This window comes from Camellia sinensis, chromosome 5 (genome assembly GCF_055761805.1).
Source record: "Camellia sinensis isolate YWXY chromosome 5, ASM5576180v1, whole genome shotgun sequence".
Lineage (NCBI taxonomy): Eukaryota > Viridiplantae > Streptophyta > Magnoliopsida > Ericales > Theaceae > Camellia > Camellia sinensis.
The window spans coordinates 138142281-138160183 of NC_138965.1; the positions used below are offsets into that span (position 1 = coordinate 138142281).

The 17903-nt window shown below is 34.6% G+C and overlaps 1 protein-coding gene across 1 annotated transcript; it reads right to left on the reverse strand.

Annotated features, from left to right (window-relative positions):
- Positions 1-1288: 1288 nt before the first annotated feature.
- CIPK9 (CBL-interacting protein kinase 9) lies at positions 1289-7409 on the reverse strand. Its single transcript, XM_028266420.2, has 15 exons — positions 6701-7409; positions 6101-6163; positions 5376-5447; positions 5043-5150; positions 4817-4897; positions 4189-4242; positions 3928-4053; positions 3755-3844; positions 3538-3660; positions 3186-3296; positions 2912-3028; positions 2683-2739; positions 1948-2022; positions 1751-1821; positions 1289-1656 (listed from the first exon to the last, which is right to left on the reverse strand). Exons 1-15 carry the CDS (start codon positions 6869-6871, stop codon positions 1650-1652), a joined length of 1326 nt encoding a protein of 441 aa, XP_028122221.1. The 5' UTR covers positions 6872-7409; the 3' UTR covers positions 1289-1649.
- Between the last annotated feature and the right edge of the window lie 10494 nt (positions 7410-17903).

Consider the following 17903-nt stretch of genomic DNA (forward strand, 5'->3'; position numbering starts at 1 on the left):
TATGTTTCGTTGATAATTAAAAATTAAAAATTTATGATTTATTTTGTTACAAAGGTAAAACGTTGAGATTTTTTTTTTTTTGTTATAATTTTTCCTTATTTGTTCTGCATGTATTATTATTGTACTAATGACAAATAAAAAAAATTAATTTAAACAACAATTGAAAATAATTACACATTTATAAAAGTGTAAATACAAAAACTTTCACTCTCACCGGACACAAACTCACTTATATTTTTTAATGGGTAAATTACACTTACACCTTCTGAGATTTGAATTTAATACATATCACCCTCTAACGTTTGGAAAATTACACTAATCTCTTATCATTATAATTATTTAGACGGAATGAAGATATTGAACTTCTCTCTTTTCTTGCTTTATTTTACTTTCTCTTTTTTTTTTTTTTTCTTTCCTTTACTTTTTTTTTCCAATGTAATTTTTGCTATTTTTTTTATTAGAAATTGTTGATTTTTATATAAGCAGAGAATTTGTAGAATGAGACTATTAATCACAAGAGTGTGAATGTAATTTCCAAAATATCAAGGATGAAATGTAATTGGACCAAATCTCAAAGTGTATTAGTGTAATTTACCCCTTTTTTTTTTTAAATGTAATTGTTTTAAATTGGTTCTATTTAAATGCAATTTTTCTTAATAGATATTTGTAGGATTTATTAAATTAATACAATAGTAATACATAAAATACTAAACAAAATATATTTACAAAAATATGATTACAGTAACATTATCATTTACTAAAGTGTTAATTATTTTTTTATTCAAACTAAAGTGTTAATTATATTTGTCAACCTTATAGTTTTACAAAATTTTACTTTGATATCTTTACTTTCAATTATAACGATTAATATTTTAGACTTTAGGTCGAACCGAAACGTCGGCTTGCCATTTAAGTTCATGCAGTGCAGGGTTGTCCTATTATACTTCATATTTAACTTTATGGGTCTTATGGGTCTCACTCTATGCTCTCAACAATAATTGAACAGTTCTTTTCGTAAATTTTATAGTAAAAATTATTTGTATAAAAAATTAACTTTATTAGATATTAATGAATAAATAAATAAATCATATTTTATTTTATAAAATGAAAAATTTAGCTTTATAGTTGTAATTTATTTAAAAATATAAAATATAATTTATTTATGAATCTAATGATGTCTAATGAAACTGATTTTTTGCACAATTTATTTTTATTGTTGAGCTTATAATATGAACGATTCTTATTGTGAACTCGATCTAGAGCCCACAAAATAAAATATAGAAATGTATACAGCGGAAGGGAATTTATTTTACAACTCAAGGTTAAACATAAATGACACACAAGATGATCTCCTGCAAATTGATATTTTACAAAGGTGTAAAACTGAGATGTCCACATTGGAAGATTAATCTATGAACCATATCTGTTTCTATTAACACAACCAAACATAGCCTAAATGTTTCTGGCCCTTTGCACAAACCTCTAAAATCTATCACAACCACACATTTTGCTAATAATATCTTTCATGCATATCCATGACTTCCATGGACCACCTTCTCATTGACAATTCACAGGTTGGGGGTGTAAAATGGGCTAAAAACAGATTTGGTAAATAAATTAAGAGATGGACCCCAAATGGCAAGCTTTCATTATGACCTGTGCAAGTAAACCAGAGTTAAATGATGCTGTATCCATAACAACAAACTAAAACACAGAGAGAGAGAGAGAGAGAGAGAGAGAGAGAGATAACCTTGGCTTTTCAGCAATTGTTTCAGAGTGCCACACAATATCTTTTAATCCAGAAGAGAAGTTCTTGTAGAACTGTCATTCGATTGGAAAATCAGAAAACCAAAAACAGTCAACACAAACTAATAACCCTGGAAATAAAATAAAAAGTTCCTTCACATAAATGTGTTGCAAAGTATTATAATAAAAGTCTTGGCATGCCTTGTGAAACTCCAGTGTGTCACCTCCTGTTTTGCGTAGTTCCACCATGTGTAGCGACGGAGCTACTTCAAATACCTGAAGTTGAAAAACAGGATAGCGATTCATATTGGAAGCATCAATGAGAAAACATTTTTGTTTACCAATAACAGCAATCTAGAAGTGCTTAGCAAAAGAAAACTATATTCAAAGATTCCAAAACAAAAAAGATTCACAATGACAAGCAAAAGACAGTAAGGAAATGGCCATCAAATTAATGTCATTCCATGTGGGCATGAATCAAGTATTTTTTCATGAATTAAAATGAATGCTATAAAAACTCAAATGAAATACTATGAAAAAACAAAATGCACTCAATTCATCCAATGTGCAACAAACTGAGATGATTTTATCGTCTGTCATATGGCCAAAGACCTCTAATGCTTTTCTTTTCAGAAGAGTACGGTTATAAGTTTATTTTGGGGAGAAAAAAGCCGCCCCGGGGGGGGGGGGGGGGGGGGGGGGGGGGGGGGGGGGGGGGCTTTGTTGTCCTAAATTAAAATTGTAAAACACTAGAACAAAATCAAATGTTCACATCAAGTTAACGTGATGTAAAATTTGAAGTATATATAGATCTCAGATGTTGAGTTGAAAAAATATCCCTGAACCAACCAAACAGACAAATGGCAACCGTGTATCGTGCTATTGGTGAAAACTAAAATAGAGCAAAAATTAAATTCACCAGTTATTAATCATTACCTCTGTGGCTACTGAAAGGTGGCCTTTCCTGCCAGTGCTATCACCTTGTAACTTCATCTGGAATAGTTGGAATAATGAGATGTCACATGAGTTCAAATGATATAAACACACAAACTTCATACTTTTTTGGTCCAGATTAAATAAACAAACTAGCACCTGTTTGAAGATGTTAGCATAAAAAAAGTCATAAAAATTTGATGAAACCAGATCAAGATGCACAAAGAAAGACCTTGTAGTTTCGCTTGTGACAATTGAAACCCAAAGGTTTTGCAGCTTCCTCTATTTTAGACATAATCTCATTTGCAGGGCACTTGGAAGCAAAGCGCGTTTCTCGCTTAACAAGACCCTGGAGTTTGGGCATTGGAGAGAAATTAAGCCAGCAATACTAGTTTCTAATTTCTACCTTAAATTGAAAGAAAAATACAGAACCATCTAATTAATCATACATAAAGAGAAGAAAGCAATATTATCATTCAAAAACAAAGAAACCTCATCTAACATACCATCTGCTTTTCAAACAGGTTATCAAGACTGAAACCCTGGGACCTGGAAATAAGCTCAAAAGCATTCATGGATACAGGTTTCTCTTTCCTTTCTGTTACAAGGTGTTGTTCCTGCGTTAAATTAAACAGATAGCTTCAAAAATAGGACTCACACTCACTATCATTGTTTCGTTTTAAGTTGGCAATATTGCCAGTTAAAACCACCTAGGCATCTAACAAACTTAATAACATCTGTTGTCATGATATCATTTGCAAAGGGATCTACACTGGGGAAAAAAGACAAACTGGGATCTAGCTTTAAAATAAACTTTCTCAGTGAAGCTAACTCAAAAAAGAAACGTGAACGTCCTACCTCTGTGTCATTGAAAACAGCATCTATATCATCAAGGTTCACATTCTCTCCCTGCTCGAATTGTGGTGGCTTGTAACTTTTCTTGAACCAATCATTTTCTAAGATTTGAGGAATTGTTATTCGCTGCAACAGAACAGCCAAAGTTTAACAAGAAAATAAAAGATTTCATATGTGCATCTTCATTGAAGTTTAAACCAGGAAAGGATGTGGAGCTCACAGTCAATGGATTGGGGTCCAAAATACGCATAATCAATTTTTTTCCACTCGATGAAAACCACGATGGACAAGAGAAATCGGCCTTGTGGATCTGAAAAACAGTTAGTCCATTCATAATGTGATTAATAAATTTCAAAGCATCAGAAAACAGGTAGCAGAGTTCTTGAAACCTACTTTCCTGTACAAAGCCATGAGGTTCGGCTCGTCAAAAGGTAAGTATCCAGCCATAAGAACAAACAGAATGACCCCGCAAGACCATATATCAGCTGCTGTACCATCATAACCTTTATCGGTGAGCACCTAATACAAAAGAGAAAATCAAATAAAAAATAAAAAAAGAAGAAAGAAGTATCACAAATGCAAGAAACTAATAAGAAAAGGAGAAAAAAATTGCATCAAAGCGACCATCCATTTCCATGACATCATAATTGATACCTCAGGAGCAACATAATTTGGGGTTCCACAGGCAGTGTGAAGCAGCCCGTCTTCCTACAGTAAAAAAGGCAGTCAGTCTTTGATTAAGCAAAGCCACAACACTACCTTATATTGATGAATGAGGGTTATGTTTAAGGCAATCCATAACTTATGTGTCTGAATGACATTGAGGTCATATAACCTCAATGTGGATTAGATCAAGTCTTAAAAAATGGTCACTGAATGTTTTCAAAGTGTCAAAATCTAGGTGATGCATGATACAGAATCTTATGAAGAAGTCAACTAATAAAACTAAACTGCCTCCTTCATTTGGGGAAACTAATATAAAAAGAGGGAAGGGAAAGACACAAAACATAAGAAAAAGTTAATTTCCAAATTAATAGAAACAAGAAATGAACAAGCCACTGAAGGACAGAAGAAAAACTAATGGATTCCTTTCAGAAAAGGGCACTGCTCTTGGCTGGAAAGGTAGCTTCCGGACTAGGTGATTTTAGTAAACCAGATAGACTGAAAAATTGACTCAGTGCTGCAACCACTTTTAAAAAGTTAACGTTCAGTTTATTAACACCCACCTGCTAAAAATCTGCTCTTAGATGAGGAAATTGTTGCAAACTCACATAATACTTACCCGCACTTGCTGGGAAAATGCACTCAATCCAAAGTCTGAAACTTTGAGAACACCAAATGAGTCTAGAAGCAGATTTTCGGGCTGCAAAAGATGAAGGTTAATGCAAATTTCTGATAGATAGCCAAAGAAACCAAATTACTGTTTGATAATAAATTCTTTTTTATAGGAAAAAATTAGAACAAATATATTAATTAATTAATGAAATATGCAAGAAAGTTTGTTAAACCTTTAAGTCTCTATGGTACACGCCTCTACTGTGGCAGTAGTCTACAGCATTGATGAGCTGCTGAAAATATCTCCTAGCTTCATCCTCTTTTAGCCTCCCTAGTTTGGCCTAGTCATAAAAGGGTCAACAAGGGAATATTATCATACAAAAACAAGACTCGATACCCACATGATTTACATAAATGAGCCTCAATAGAACACATTGCCACAACAAAATGGTAAGCATGACATAAGCAAATGCCTAAATTAAGATGTAATGCATTACACAATTGATTATATTATGAATGAAATTACAGGTGCTCAAAGAGTAGAAGCTCAAAAAACAATGCCTTACTATTTTGTCAAAAAGCTCGCCCCCGCCAACATACTCGAGCACAATGTAGATCTTTGTCTTGCTTGCCATAACCTATTTTCAAGCATAGAAAAAGGATGCATTAACATGGAAAGCATGAAGCACTTAAACCATCATATTTGTGAAATGGACAAATATAAGTACAAGCTGGTGAACTGATTATATTGTACAGTTTAAAAAAAAAAACAAAAAAACAAAAAGTATGAAGGGTCACAAGCATCCACATTCATATCAATTAATGCATTTTTTTCAATTGACACATCGATTTGTTCCTTCCCAAGCCTGAGTAAGCGCACTATTCAGATTTCATAAAATAAACCAGAGATACATACTGAAAATGCAAGCATTTCACTTTTAGTTTAGCCTCAAAATCTCAAACTTATTTTTGTTTTCATGATCTTAAAATAAGGGAGTACCATTATGGACAATCAAATTATACAATAAAGGTGTGTTAATTTTGAATAGGGCATCACACGAATCTTGAATGCGGTTTAGCCTAGAAAAATACTATGAGAATTTTATCAATAACTGTCCTGTTCCTGCAGAACCATTTCATTGTAATGAGATCATTATTTGAGCATAAATTTTGGGAGTGCACATATGCTATGTGAACTATGAACATACCTTTTTAAATTCACATTGATAAGAAAATATTGTACTGCAAATATAAACTGCAGTGATTGCATAAAATCGAATTGCATTGATACCTCGATGAGTTTTAAAACATTAGGATGCTTGATCAACTTCATCGTAGAAATTTCTCTCTTAATCTGAAAACAAAAAAAATAAAACTATCAATAATTATCCCTCCAAAAAAAAAAAAAAAAAAAATTATTCACAAAAAATTATTCTTAATAAAAAAGCAGTAGTACTTTATAGTATCATATGCAAGTAATCATAACTATAACTAAATCTTTTACAAGTCATAATTTATATATATATATATATATATAAAAAGAAAAAAAAAAAAAAAGAGGAGTTATAATATAACCAAATTTTTTTAAATTATAACCAAATAACATCACAATGACAATGAGTTATAATATCATAACCAAGCCAAAATCAATAATTAAGTCATACCTCATTCCGATGACCAAAGACCAACATTGTATCATTTTATTTATTTATTTTTTTGTAGAGCTTAACCAAACAAACAAGAGGAGAGAAATTACAATTTTTTTTTTTTACACAATCATTTCTATTCTTTTCTACCAAACATAAGGTCATAGATAAATTAAAAAAGAACGATTATTCCATAAAAATACGCTTATTATAAGAGTATTAAACAAGAGAGAGAGAGAGAGAACCTGTTCGACCATCTTGTGACGGAGGACACGGTCACGGTCGATGATTTTGATGGCGACGCTGTCACCGGTTTCGGTGTTCTTAGCGTACTTGACCTTGGCAAAGCTACCCTCACCCAGGGTTTTACCGATCTCGTACTTGCCTACGCGCGTCCTCGTCCCCGGAATGGCCATGCTTATTCTCTCCCTCTCTCTCCTTCGCCGTCCGATTCAACTCAATGTTCCACAACTGCTTCCCTTCTATCTACTTCTGATATATATGTAGAGAGAGAGAGAGAGAGAGAGAGAGAACCTGCACGCAGAGAAGAGTTTAGAATACAAAGGAAGAAAACAATGGACAGATGAGTTGGAGTTGGCGTTGGAGTTGTTGGTGTTGGTGTTGGGGTTGGGATGGAGTCTGGAGGGAACGGGGGCGAGGGTGGAATGTGGGGCCCGGAAGATGATGCGGATGCCCAAACGGTCATCCGTTCCATACAATTCCGTGGCTATGCTTCAATGACGCTGACTAATTTTGGTTGCCTAGTACACCCCCATCTATCATCCAATCGTAGGCCATGTTTAATTAGGGAAGTGTTCCCAAGAAATAAAATAAAATAAAACAGATTCAATTAGGGAAGTTATTGGATATTCTTGCAACACGAGTACGGTCAGGTGGAGCTTTAGATATTATAATTGGTTAAAAAAATGAGGAGTTTATGATTTTATCTTGAGTGTGTGAAGAATATATGAAACATGATAAATAATGATTAGTCAAAAAAATATAGAGACGTGATATTTTAAAAATATTTAATAATTTTCCGTTTAGCTACTAGTATGGCTTTCTTTTTGGATTTATTTATTTATTTATTACAAAAATACGTTAAAAAAAAAGATGAAGAAATAATATGACAAAAATAAGTTAATAAACAACTTATTTAGGTGGTACCCAAAACTCCCCAAGATTAATAGTTAGTGGTTAATTATTTATGAAATTAGTATAGGATTAGATTAGTGAGTTTTATATATATATATATATATATTGTTCACCTTTGTTTTGTAATTGATATGAAAATATGTAATTTTAATTATATGTATATTTTACGTTATTAGTCATAGGATTAATAAAACTGGTAATTTTATTGAATAGAATAGTCATTAAAATCTAATTTGAATAATAAAATTTGTAACCAAAGAATAGAATGAGTCTTGGATTAATAATCATAATCTTATGTTATAATCTATCTAATCAAACAAATCCTAAGGCCATGTTTGTTTCGCCGCTTGAGTGGCTGGATTTAAGGGTGAACATGGTTCAGATTGGTTTGTATTGGAGTAAAACCAAAACCTATCTGTTATTTACGGTTCTTGAAAAATTGGAACCAATCCAATCCGTTTAAATTGTAAAACCAATCCGAACCAACCATTTAAACACGAATTGGATCGATTTAGGATCACGGATTCATATAATTAAACCAAACCAATCCAAGCCTTAAGTCCCATCAAACAGGGTCAACTACATAAATCCTTTTTCTCCATGCGACTCTATCAAAAGCCATTTCATTAGTCAAATTAAATAGATCCATATCTCTATTTACAATGCTAGCCAATGTTAATCTAAACTTACCAGGTCCCCTAATACTTCCATCAATCCTCGCTACATCACATCTCTAGATAGAAGTGTTAGGGGACCGGGTAGGCCCCCAACATTTCTATCTAGAGATGCGATTAAATAACAATATATATATATATATAAAACATTTTAATTTCATAAAAATATAAACATAGTATCATATTAGTTCCACAATAGCAATATGTATTTCCATAATAGCGACATATTGTTCTAGAATTTAAACAACCATGAGAAAACTGATTCTACCATACGTATTTAAACCATTACAATTTAAAACTAAAAACCAACAAACAAAAGCAATAAAAGAAGATATCATGCGGGTTTAGATTTTATATAGAATAAGAGAATATACTATGTGAGAGGATGTATAATATAAATATAGGCTATTTGTATATATTGCAGATCGGTTCTAATCCAGAACCATGGGGTTCCAATCCGGAACCGATCTGTGGACTACGGATTTTTAATTTTTCAATCTTAAATCGAACCACGAATTCAAAAAATCAATCTAAACCTACAGGATTGGACTGGACCGGATCGGATTACAGATTTTAAGGATTCATTGCTTAGCCCTAGCTGGATTAGACTACCATGGTTGTGGGTTCCACCCACAACATGTTTGGTAATGATATGGGAGGGCATGCTGATAGTCTAAAAGGGCTTAGTAATCCCTCTTAGTATGGGGATTAGTTTGGTTGGGTTTTGGGTGAGATTAGAAAAATAATGAGAGGATTAAGTCTATTTTATATAAAAAAAAAATTTATTTTTTTAATTTAATTTTATTTTTTTACCAAGTGTACCTGTTTGTTTTAATATTTGTTTTAGTCTTTTTTAACATAAAAATAATTTATTTATTTATTTTATATAAAAATAATTTAACAATTTCATCACTAACCATCTCTCATACTATCATCAAAACAAACACATTTTTACTTAATCCCTTCACTAACAATCCCCACATTAATAATCTTTTCATTAACCATCCTTTCACTAACAATCGCATCTAACCTAATCCATCAAGCAAATGTGACCTAAGAGTAAAAATGCATTTTTTCAATAATAATAATAATAATAATAATATTTTAAGAAAATTAAGGTTGAATTTTGTAAAAACATAAAAGAGCTTGAGTCCAAAAAAAAAAAAAAAAGGCTTGCTATTTTAAGTAGATTGAGAGAAACCTAAGAGTAAAAAACACTTGAGTTGATTTGATCGCAAGTAACACTATTGTAATAATTTTTTGGAAAATATTTGATGGTCCGAATTTTTGTGATTCAAATAGCTTGAATCTGTCAAAACGATGTCCTTTTACACTTAAAACGACGTCATTTTTGGTGTCTTGAACCATTCGAGTCATGATTTTTTGGATCACCTAGTATTGTTGTTTTTTTTAGTTATTATAGATTATTAGGATTTTTGTTAATCAATGTTTCATTTAAAAACTTAAACGTGATTTTACAATTCATATCTTTAACAATGGACAATAGAGGGGTGAATTTGGAATTTTGAAGCATGACATGATTGGAAAGGGGAAAAGAAGACTAAAAAAAATAGCATTTCTGTTAAATAGTAGAAAAATAATTTTATTTTGATAGTGGTACAAAAGTTTTTTTTATATGTCAAGACTTATACAATTTTTTTCCACGTATAATACAATTATTTTAAAATCATACCACTTTTTTATAATTTAAAATAATAATAATAATTTGGGGATTTAGGCACATTAGGTTGCTGCGCTCTCTTGTGGAGCATGGTTCATAACTTTTTTTTGATAATCTAAACTATTCATATTATAAGATTCATCGAGTAGATCGTCTATGCAAAAAATCAAGTTGATTAGATATCTACAATCCTATAACAAAAACACATTTGTTTTAAAAAAATTAATAGTTAATCTAACTTTCATAAGTTTTTAAAAATAATTAAGACATAATTATAGAGTTACGAATATCTGATTAATTTGAGTTTTTATATAAATAATATTTTCAATAAATCTTACAATATAAACTATTTAAATTATTAAAAATATTTGAAACAACCATCCACAAAGAGACAACAAATTACTGTGCCTGAAAGATACAACAGCAACCCAAATCCACAATTTGGTGGTATGAGCGAGGGAGAGAACAAATGGAATCGCAAGTATTATAATGTTCAATTATTGAGAAAAGTCCAAAACAAAGTGGGTACTTTTCAACATGGCATGGGATAGGGACGTGGCTCATTGGAAAAAGCCTTGAACTTATCCCCCTCCTCCTTCTCCTCCGTTCTCTTTCTCGACTCCGCGTAGCCCCCGCGTAACTTTGCCGTCATCTCTCATAAATCCGTCACTTATTCTATTTAATTATCTTCGGTCTTTCAATAAGTTTTTATTAAATTTAAATTCAATAGAAGTAAAATTCAATTTATTTATCAAACTTATATTAAATAAAAACTTTATCAAATGAGGGCTTAAAAAAAATCTTTCATTCAATTTTTAACACTGTGGTCATTAGAAAAAGCCTTGAACTTATCATCCTCCTCCTCCTCCATTTTCTTTCTCGACTCTGCATAGCCCCGCTTAACTTTGCCCTCGTCTCTCATAAATCCGTCACTTATTCTATTTTTACTATCTTCAGTCTTTCAATAAATTTTCATCAAATTTAAATTTAGTATAAGTAAATTTCAATTTATTCATCAAACTTATATTAAATAAAAAATTTATCAAATGAGGGCTTAAGAAAATCTTTCATTAAATTTTTAACAACTATTTTTTTTACTTAAATTTGATAAAATTGTTAAAAGATATAAAATTGGAGACTTTTTTTTACCTGAATTGGTTAAATTAAATGTAAGGGTGCAACTTGGGTGGGCTCAACCCGAAATGTTTTGGGCAAATTACATATACACCCCTCCAGGTTTGACAAAATTACAGATACCCCCCTGAGGTTTCGGAAATTACATCCCGCCCCCTGAGGTTTGTATTTTCATAACAATTTACCCCCTGAGGTTTATATTTTATAACAAATTACCCCCTAATTTCTTATGCAAATATAGCATTCAGGGGGGAATTCGTAATTTCTCAAACCTCAGGGGGGTATCTGTAATTTTGTCAAACCTGGAGGGGTGTATATGTAATTTGCCCAAATGTTTTTGGACTTGGATAAAATATTTTTAAATTCGATATAAGTTTCGGAAAAAATTCAGATCCGAATTAAATTTGAATTGGTTTGAGTAGAGACATTGAACAATCCGAACAACCCAAAACCCAAATTATATATAAAAATATTGAATATACATATAAACTATTAGTCATTCGATGATATTAAAGTAATTTTGATCGTTAGATATTATTGAAAATATTATATACACAAGTGACACAATACATAATTTTATTTATTTATTTTTTCTCACTCATAAATTGTAAAGTTCATCGTAACTATATCTCTCTTATGTTATATAAATTATTTGTTTTGATGTTTGATAATGCAGTTTGGTCGGCAGGATATGGGTCGGACTGATCCAAGCACTCCACAAGTCGACTTTTCTTCGTTTTCTTGGTCACACCTGCAACAAGTCCAATAAAAAGGTTCCGAAATGAGGATGGCTCCTTCTTGTGGACCCTCCAGCGATCAAGTTAGATGGAAATGTGGTCGGAATGATAACTTAGAGAGAAAGTTGAGAGTTGTCAGAGAGAGAGAGAGTGTGTGTTACTTGTTTTTTAAACGCTCTTTAGAAACTTCCTTATATCTGTAATAACCCTCGTCACTGTTTGCTGATTAACCACTGATTACCGTTGAACTGAAACTGATTATGACTGATAAGTGAACTGAATAAACTACTGAACTGACCGACTGAAATTGAAACTGAATTGACTGAGTATACCTGTTTAATTGTAATTCTATCTGTTTGGTTATTTGACTATCTATTCATATTTTTGTGTTTAAATTGCGAATTGAAGGCCCTATCGGCGGCCGAACCGGAAACCGATTAGTGTTTTTGACCATCGTGATTTATGTGATTTTATGGCATATTTACCTGAAAACTGATTAGGTATGACTAAATTAGATTAAAATGAGTTAAATTGCACAACTTGACTTAATTACAACCTTGCCCTACTAGTGGCCACTACCTCACACCCTTTTGAGACTTGTATACACATTGCATCAACACAATTCATCAGCCATTTTTGCTGACCAAGAGAGTTAGAGGAAGAGAAATTGAGTTCAAGTGAGAGTCTAGCTTGGAGTCTTGGAGAGTTTGTAGGAGATTTGCCTAATTGAACTTCTACTCTTGTAATTGAAGACCTAGGTAAGGAAATTCAACCCCTCATTATTGTGTTTAAGTTGATTCTTGCATGGTTCATGTCTAATTGAAGAGTTAAGTCAAGAATTGGTTCATTAATGTTGATTTATAGCTTAATTCATGCATGCATGTTTGAATTGTTGAATTTGGGTTGATTCCATGGAGAATTGTCTCATGCATGCTCATGGCTATGTTGAGTCCATGTTTTCATCTTGTTTTTGGAACAATTGGCTCCTTAGAGCATCAAATTGAAGCTTTGAAATGGTTTTAATCCATGCATGTTTACATGTTCTCCATATTCATGAAATTGGTTTGAATTGAGTTTGTTTGAAACACCCTTGGGCTTTGATTTTACAAATTGAGCTTTTAATCATGTTAAAGTATGAGTTTTGATGTGTTTTCTGGAAAATTGGCCCAAGAGGATTGAAATTTATGGTTTAAAACTTGGTTTTGAGCTTGAGGTTCAAATCTGGAATTTCCAGAATTTGGACTCACGCTCGAGCGGGGTGACTGGCGCTTGAGCGTGGAAATCGTGCTCCTAGCATTTTGTTCTGTTTTGCAGTCCGCTCGAGCGGAATAATTGACGCTCGAGCGGGTGTCGAGCGCCCAATCGAGCGTGATTTTCGCCTATCCAGCACTTTTGACTGTTTTGCAGAACGCTCGAGTGGGTAAGTCTACGCTCGAGCGGAAACCTTTGTCTGCATGTCCGCTCGAGCGGATTAACATACGCTCGAGCATGACCCCTGTTTTCTGAAACTTCCGATAATGCTTTTAAAGTGCATCTTTGCATCCTCATCTCATCCTAGGCATTATTAGGCCTAGTTTAAGGCATCCTAATGAGGATATAGATGTAGAACACACCGAGGCAATTAGGGATTAAGTTATTATCCTTCCCAACTGTGTAGCTTAGTGTGTGTTCAATCTATAACTATGTAGGGTTGGCGACTGGGGACGCGCTCTAGCTTACTGTAGCCCAAAACTCTGTGAGTAACAACTGTGTAAAGATATGTTCAAAATGATTATCTTCTGAACAACTGAACTGTACTACTTTCTGAACTGATTACTGTTAACTGAATGAATGTATGTCCTATATTCTGAACTGCATTGTGGCATCCTTAGCACCAACTGTTTACTGATACTGTTACAAAGATCTTTGTCGGTTCCCTCGTTGGAACCACTACTGTTACTAACTGATGGCCATCATTTACTGCTCGGCCTTTTAAGACCTACTGTTTACTGTACTGTTATGCTAATGGATGTACCACATATGACTGTATCGAATGAACGATTGAAATACTGATTTAATGAACTGTTTTCATTACTGTAAGGAAATTCATTCTTAACCCCTTTACGCATTGTGTTATTCACTGGGCTTTAGCTCACTGCTCATATATATATGTAGGTGTATAGGCACCAGACCGCAGCTAGAAGAGCCGGGGTAAACTCCAGTTTTGTCAAGCCAACCTATGTGCCTCAATGCGAGGTTCTGAGCCTGTCAAGCTACGGCTTAGGGGTGTTTTTGATTTCCCCGTCTGTCTCTATATCTGTTTTGCATAACTGTATAGACTGTTACCATACTGTTTAATAGGGATTAGGTCCCTAACTGAAGGATTTTATATATGTGCATACTGTTTTGTCTGACTGTATATGTTTGAATGAAAAGTCTTTTTGCATTCAGATTATCACAGCTCATTGGACTTTGTTTATTTACTGTATTGGCTTCCGCCAGCCTCTGTACTCTGTATTACTGTATTACTGTTAAGCAGGCCTTCGATAATCTCGGATTACTGGCCGGTTACGGTGCTAAACCCATAGGGGCGGGTTTGGGTCGTGACAGAGTAGTATCAGAGCGATACTTACTACGAGTTATACCGCACACACGTGTCCAAATGAGCTATAGGATGTCCTAGAAAAGTGATTAGGGCATTACATGAGCATGATAAGTGTGTGATATGACTGACTGAATATATGCTAAAGTATGAACCTGTGTAAACAATGACTGTCCATATTGATAATTGTTACAACTACTTATAGTGAAATGGATAATGCAAACACTGCAACTGAATCCTCATCCTCCGAGGCCAGAATGGCCAGACTGGAACGGATGATGGAACTGATAACTGAAAGATTAGACCAGCAACAGAATCAACAGCCCCTACCTCCTCCTCCGGCTGTACCGGAACAGAATACTAACGTTAATGATGGGGACATAATTACTCTCACCAACAAGTTCAGCAAAATGAAACCGCCATCCTTTCAGGGAGGCCTTGAACTGTTAAAAGCTGAAGCATGGGTTTTTGAGACTGAAAAATTATTTGAGGTTTTTCCGTGCTCTGAAGCACATAAAGTGTTATTGGCCACCTTTACTCTGCAAGAAGAAGCTAGAAGGTGGTGGATGCTTATCCGTAATGAAAATACAGTTATGACATGGGCTCAATTCAAAGGAGCCTTCTTCGAAAAGTATTTCCCTCAGTGTGTCAGGGATAGAAAAGTAACTGAGTTTGAACAGCTGAGACAGGGCACAATGTCTGTTGCTGAATATGAAACAAAATTTACTGAACTTGCCCGTTATGCACCACATATGGTGGACACTGACTACAAGAAGGCCAGAAAGTTTGAAGACGGCCTTAATGTTGCAATTCTCGACAGAATTAATGTTCTGAAGCTACCAAACTATGTAAATGTTCTTGACCGGGCCTTGATGGCTGAATCAAACATCGAGGCACTGAAAACTGAAACACCAGCGTCTGAATGGCGTGGGAAAAGGCAGGGTTTCAAATTCAAGAAAGGCAAACATAACCCAGTGAACAAGAAACAGAATACGGGGTCAACAACTAGCCCTAACCAAGGGAGTGGTTTCATACCACCCTATTCTGAGTGTGGCAAGAAGCACAAAGGGGTCTGTTACAAAATATTTGGAGCTTGCTACAGGTGTGGCAAGGTGGGCCACATGGTTAAAGACTGCCCCTCTGCTCCACAGGCCAGTAGTAAAGCTACACCAAGCGTGGCAGCCTCAACTGTTGCACCAAAACCGAACCCCAAAGCTACTAGGAAAGAGCCTATGAGACAGGGCTGGGTGTTCGCCCTAGTACCGGGAGATGTACAAAATACGGAGACCGTTGTGTCAGGTATCCTCTCTATTTGCACCCAAAATGCTTATGTACTGATTGATTCGGGGTCTACGCATTCATATGTGTCGCATGCTTTTTCGCGAAAACTGAATAGACTATTAGAACCCATGAATTATCTGTTAGCTGTATCATCACCCATTGGGGAATCTATGACCTGTGCATATACGTACCCTGCTTGTGAAATTATTGTTAGTGATGCACATTTGTTTATTGACTTACTACCTCTGAACATTGACCATTTTGATGTAATATTGGGAATGGACTGGTTAACAAAATACCATGTTACCATAGACTGTGTAACGAAACAAGTAGTTTTCCGTCCACCTGGTCTGCCTGAATTTGTGTTTAATGGGGTTGGAGTAGTACCTCCTCCGTATTTGATTTCATTTGTGAAAGCTGTTAAATTGATTAGAAAGGGGTGTAAGGGATATCTGTGTTTTGTATTGACTGTATCTACTGATGATAATGTTAACGTGAACAGTATTCCTATAGTCAAAGAATTCCTAGATGTTTTCCCAGATAATCTGCCAGGGGATTTAACTGACAGAGAGATTGAATTTACCGTTGATGTGATTCCGAGAACGCAGCCAGTATCTAAAACTCCTTACCGAATGGCTCCAACTGAACTAAAAGAACTGAAAGTGCAACTGCAAGAACTGTTAGATAAAAAGTTCATCAGGCCCAGTACTTCACCCTGGGGCGCTCCTGCTTTATTTGTGAAAAAGAAAAACGGCTCACTGAGACTGTGTATTGACTACCGTGAACTGAACAAGGTAACCGTGAAAAATAAATACTCATTACCGCGCATTGATGACTTATTTGATCAGTTACAAGGTGCTCAAGTGTTCTCTAAGATCGACCTCAGATCAGGATACCATCAATTGAAAGTTAAACCAGAGGACATTAACAAAACTACTTTTCGAACGAGGTATGGACATTACGAATTTTTAGTTATGCCTTTCGGAGTTACCAATGCACCTGCTGCATTTATGGACCTCATGAACAGAATCTTTAAACCATACCTTGATGACTTTATTGTAGTATTCATTAATGACATACTAATTTACTCCAAAAGTATAGAAGAACATGAACATCATCTGAGACTTGCCCTACAGACCCTAAGAGAACAGAAACTTTATGCTAAACTGTCTAAATGCAAATTTTGGCTTGATCATGTTATGTTTTTGGGGCATGTTGTTAGCAAAGATGGAATTTCTGTTGATCCACAGAAAATTGAAGCTGTAGTAAACTGGCCTAGACCGAAAAACGTGACAGAAGTTCGAAGCTTTTTGGGACTTGCCGGATATTACAGAAGATTTGTCAAAGACTTCTCCAAAATTGCCTTACCGTTGACTCAGTTAACTCAGAAGGGGATATCATTTGACTGGACTGACTAAAGGGAATCTGCTTTCCAAGAGTTGAAAACTCGACTTGTGACTGCACCGATTCTTACCCTACCTTCAGGTACGGATGGTTTTACCATATTTAGTGATGCTTCTCATAAGGGTTTGGGATGTGTTTTAATGCAGAATGGGAGAGTTATTGCTTATGCTTCCCGACAACTGAGACCGCATGAAAAGAATTACCCGACCCATGATCTGGAACTTGCTGCAGTAGTATTTGCACTGAAAATCTGGCGTCACTATCTGTATGGGGCAACATGTGAAGTATATACCGACCACAAGAGTCTGAAATATTTCTTCACATAGAAAGAACTGAACATGAGACAGCGGAGATAGCTAGAACTGATTAAAGACTATGACCTACAGATTTTGTACCATCCAGGGAAAGCCAACACCGTTGCCGATGCACTAAGTCGAAAATCGACTGGAAATTTAGCCTGTTTGCTCACCGGGCAGAAAGAATTGCTTTGTGACCTTGAAAAAATCTGAAATTGAAATCGCTTTACGGGAACAAGGTGGAACCTTAGCTGCTATTTTTGCTCAACCAGCATTGATTGAAGAGATTAAAGAGAAACAGTAAGTGGATGACTTCTTGAAGAAGATCATCGAAGAAAGGGAAACTAGACCAAGACCGAGTTTTAAATTTGAAAGTAATGTACTGAAATTTCAAGAAAGACTGTGTGTACCAAATGACTCTGAATTGAAAAGAAGAGTTCTGCAAGAGGGCCACAATTCAAGATTTTCTATCTATCGAGGGAATACGAAAATGTACCAAGACCTG

Excerpts from the sequence above, each read along its gene's own strand:
- CIPK9 (XM_028266420.2), bottom strand. The coding sequence starts at position 6,871 with ATGGCCATTCCGGGGACGAGGACGCGCGTAGGCAAGTACGAGATCGGT. Across the intron at positions 4,898-5,042 it reads TGTACCATAGAGACTTAAAG|CCCGAAAATCTGCTTCTAGA; the intron begins GTTTAACAAACT and ends CATCTTTTGCAG. Across the intron at positions 3,029-3,185 it reads ACCTGTTTGAAAAGCAGATG|GGTCTTGTTAAGCGAGAAAC; the intron begins GTATGTTAGATG and ends CCCAAACTCCAG.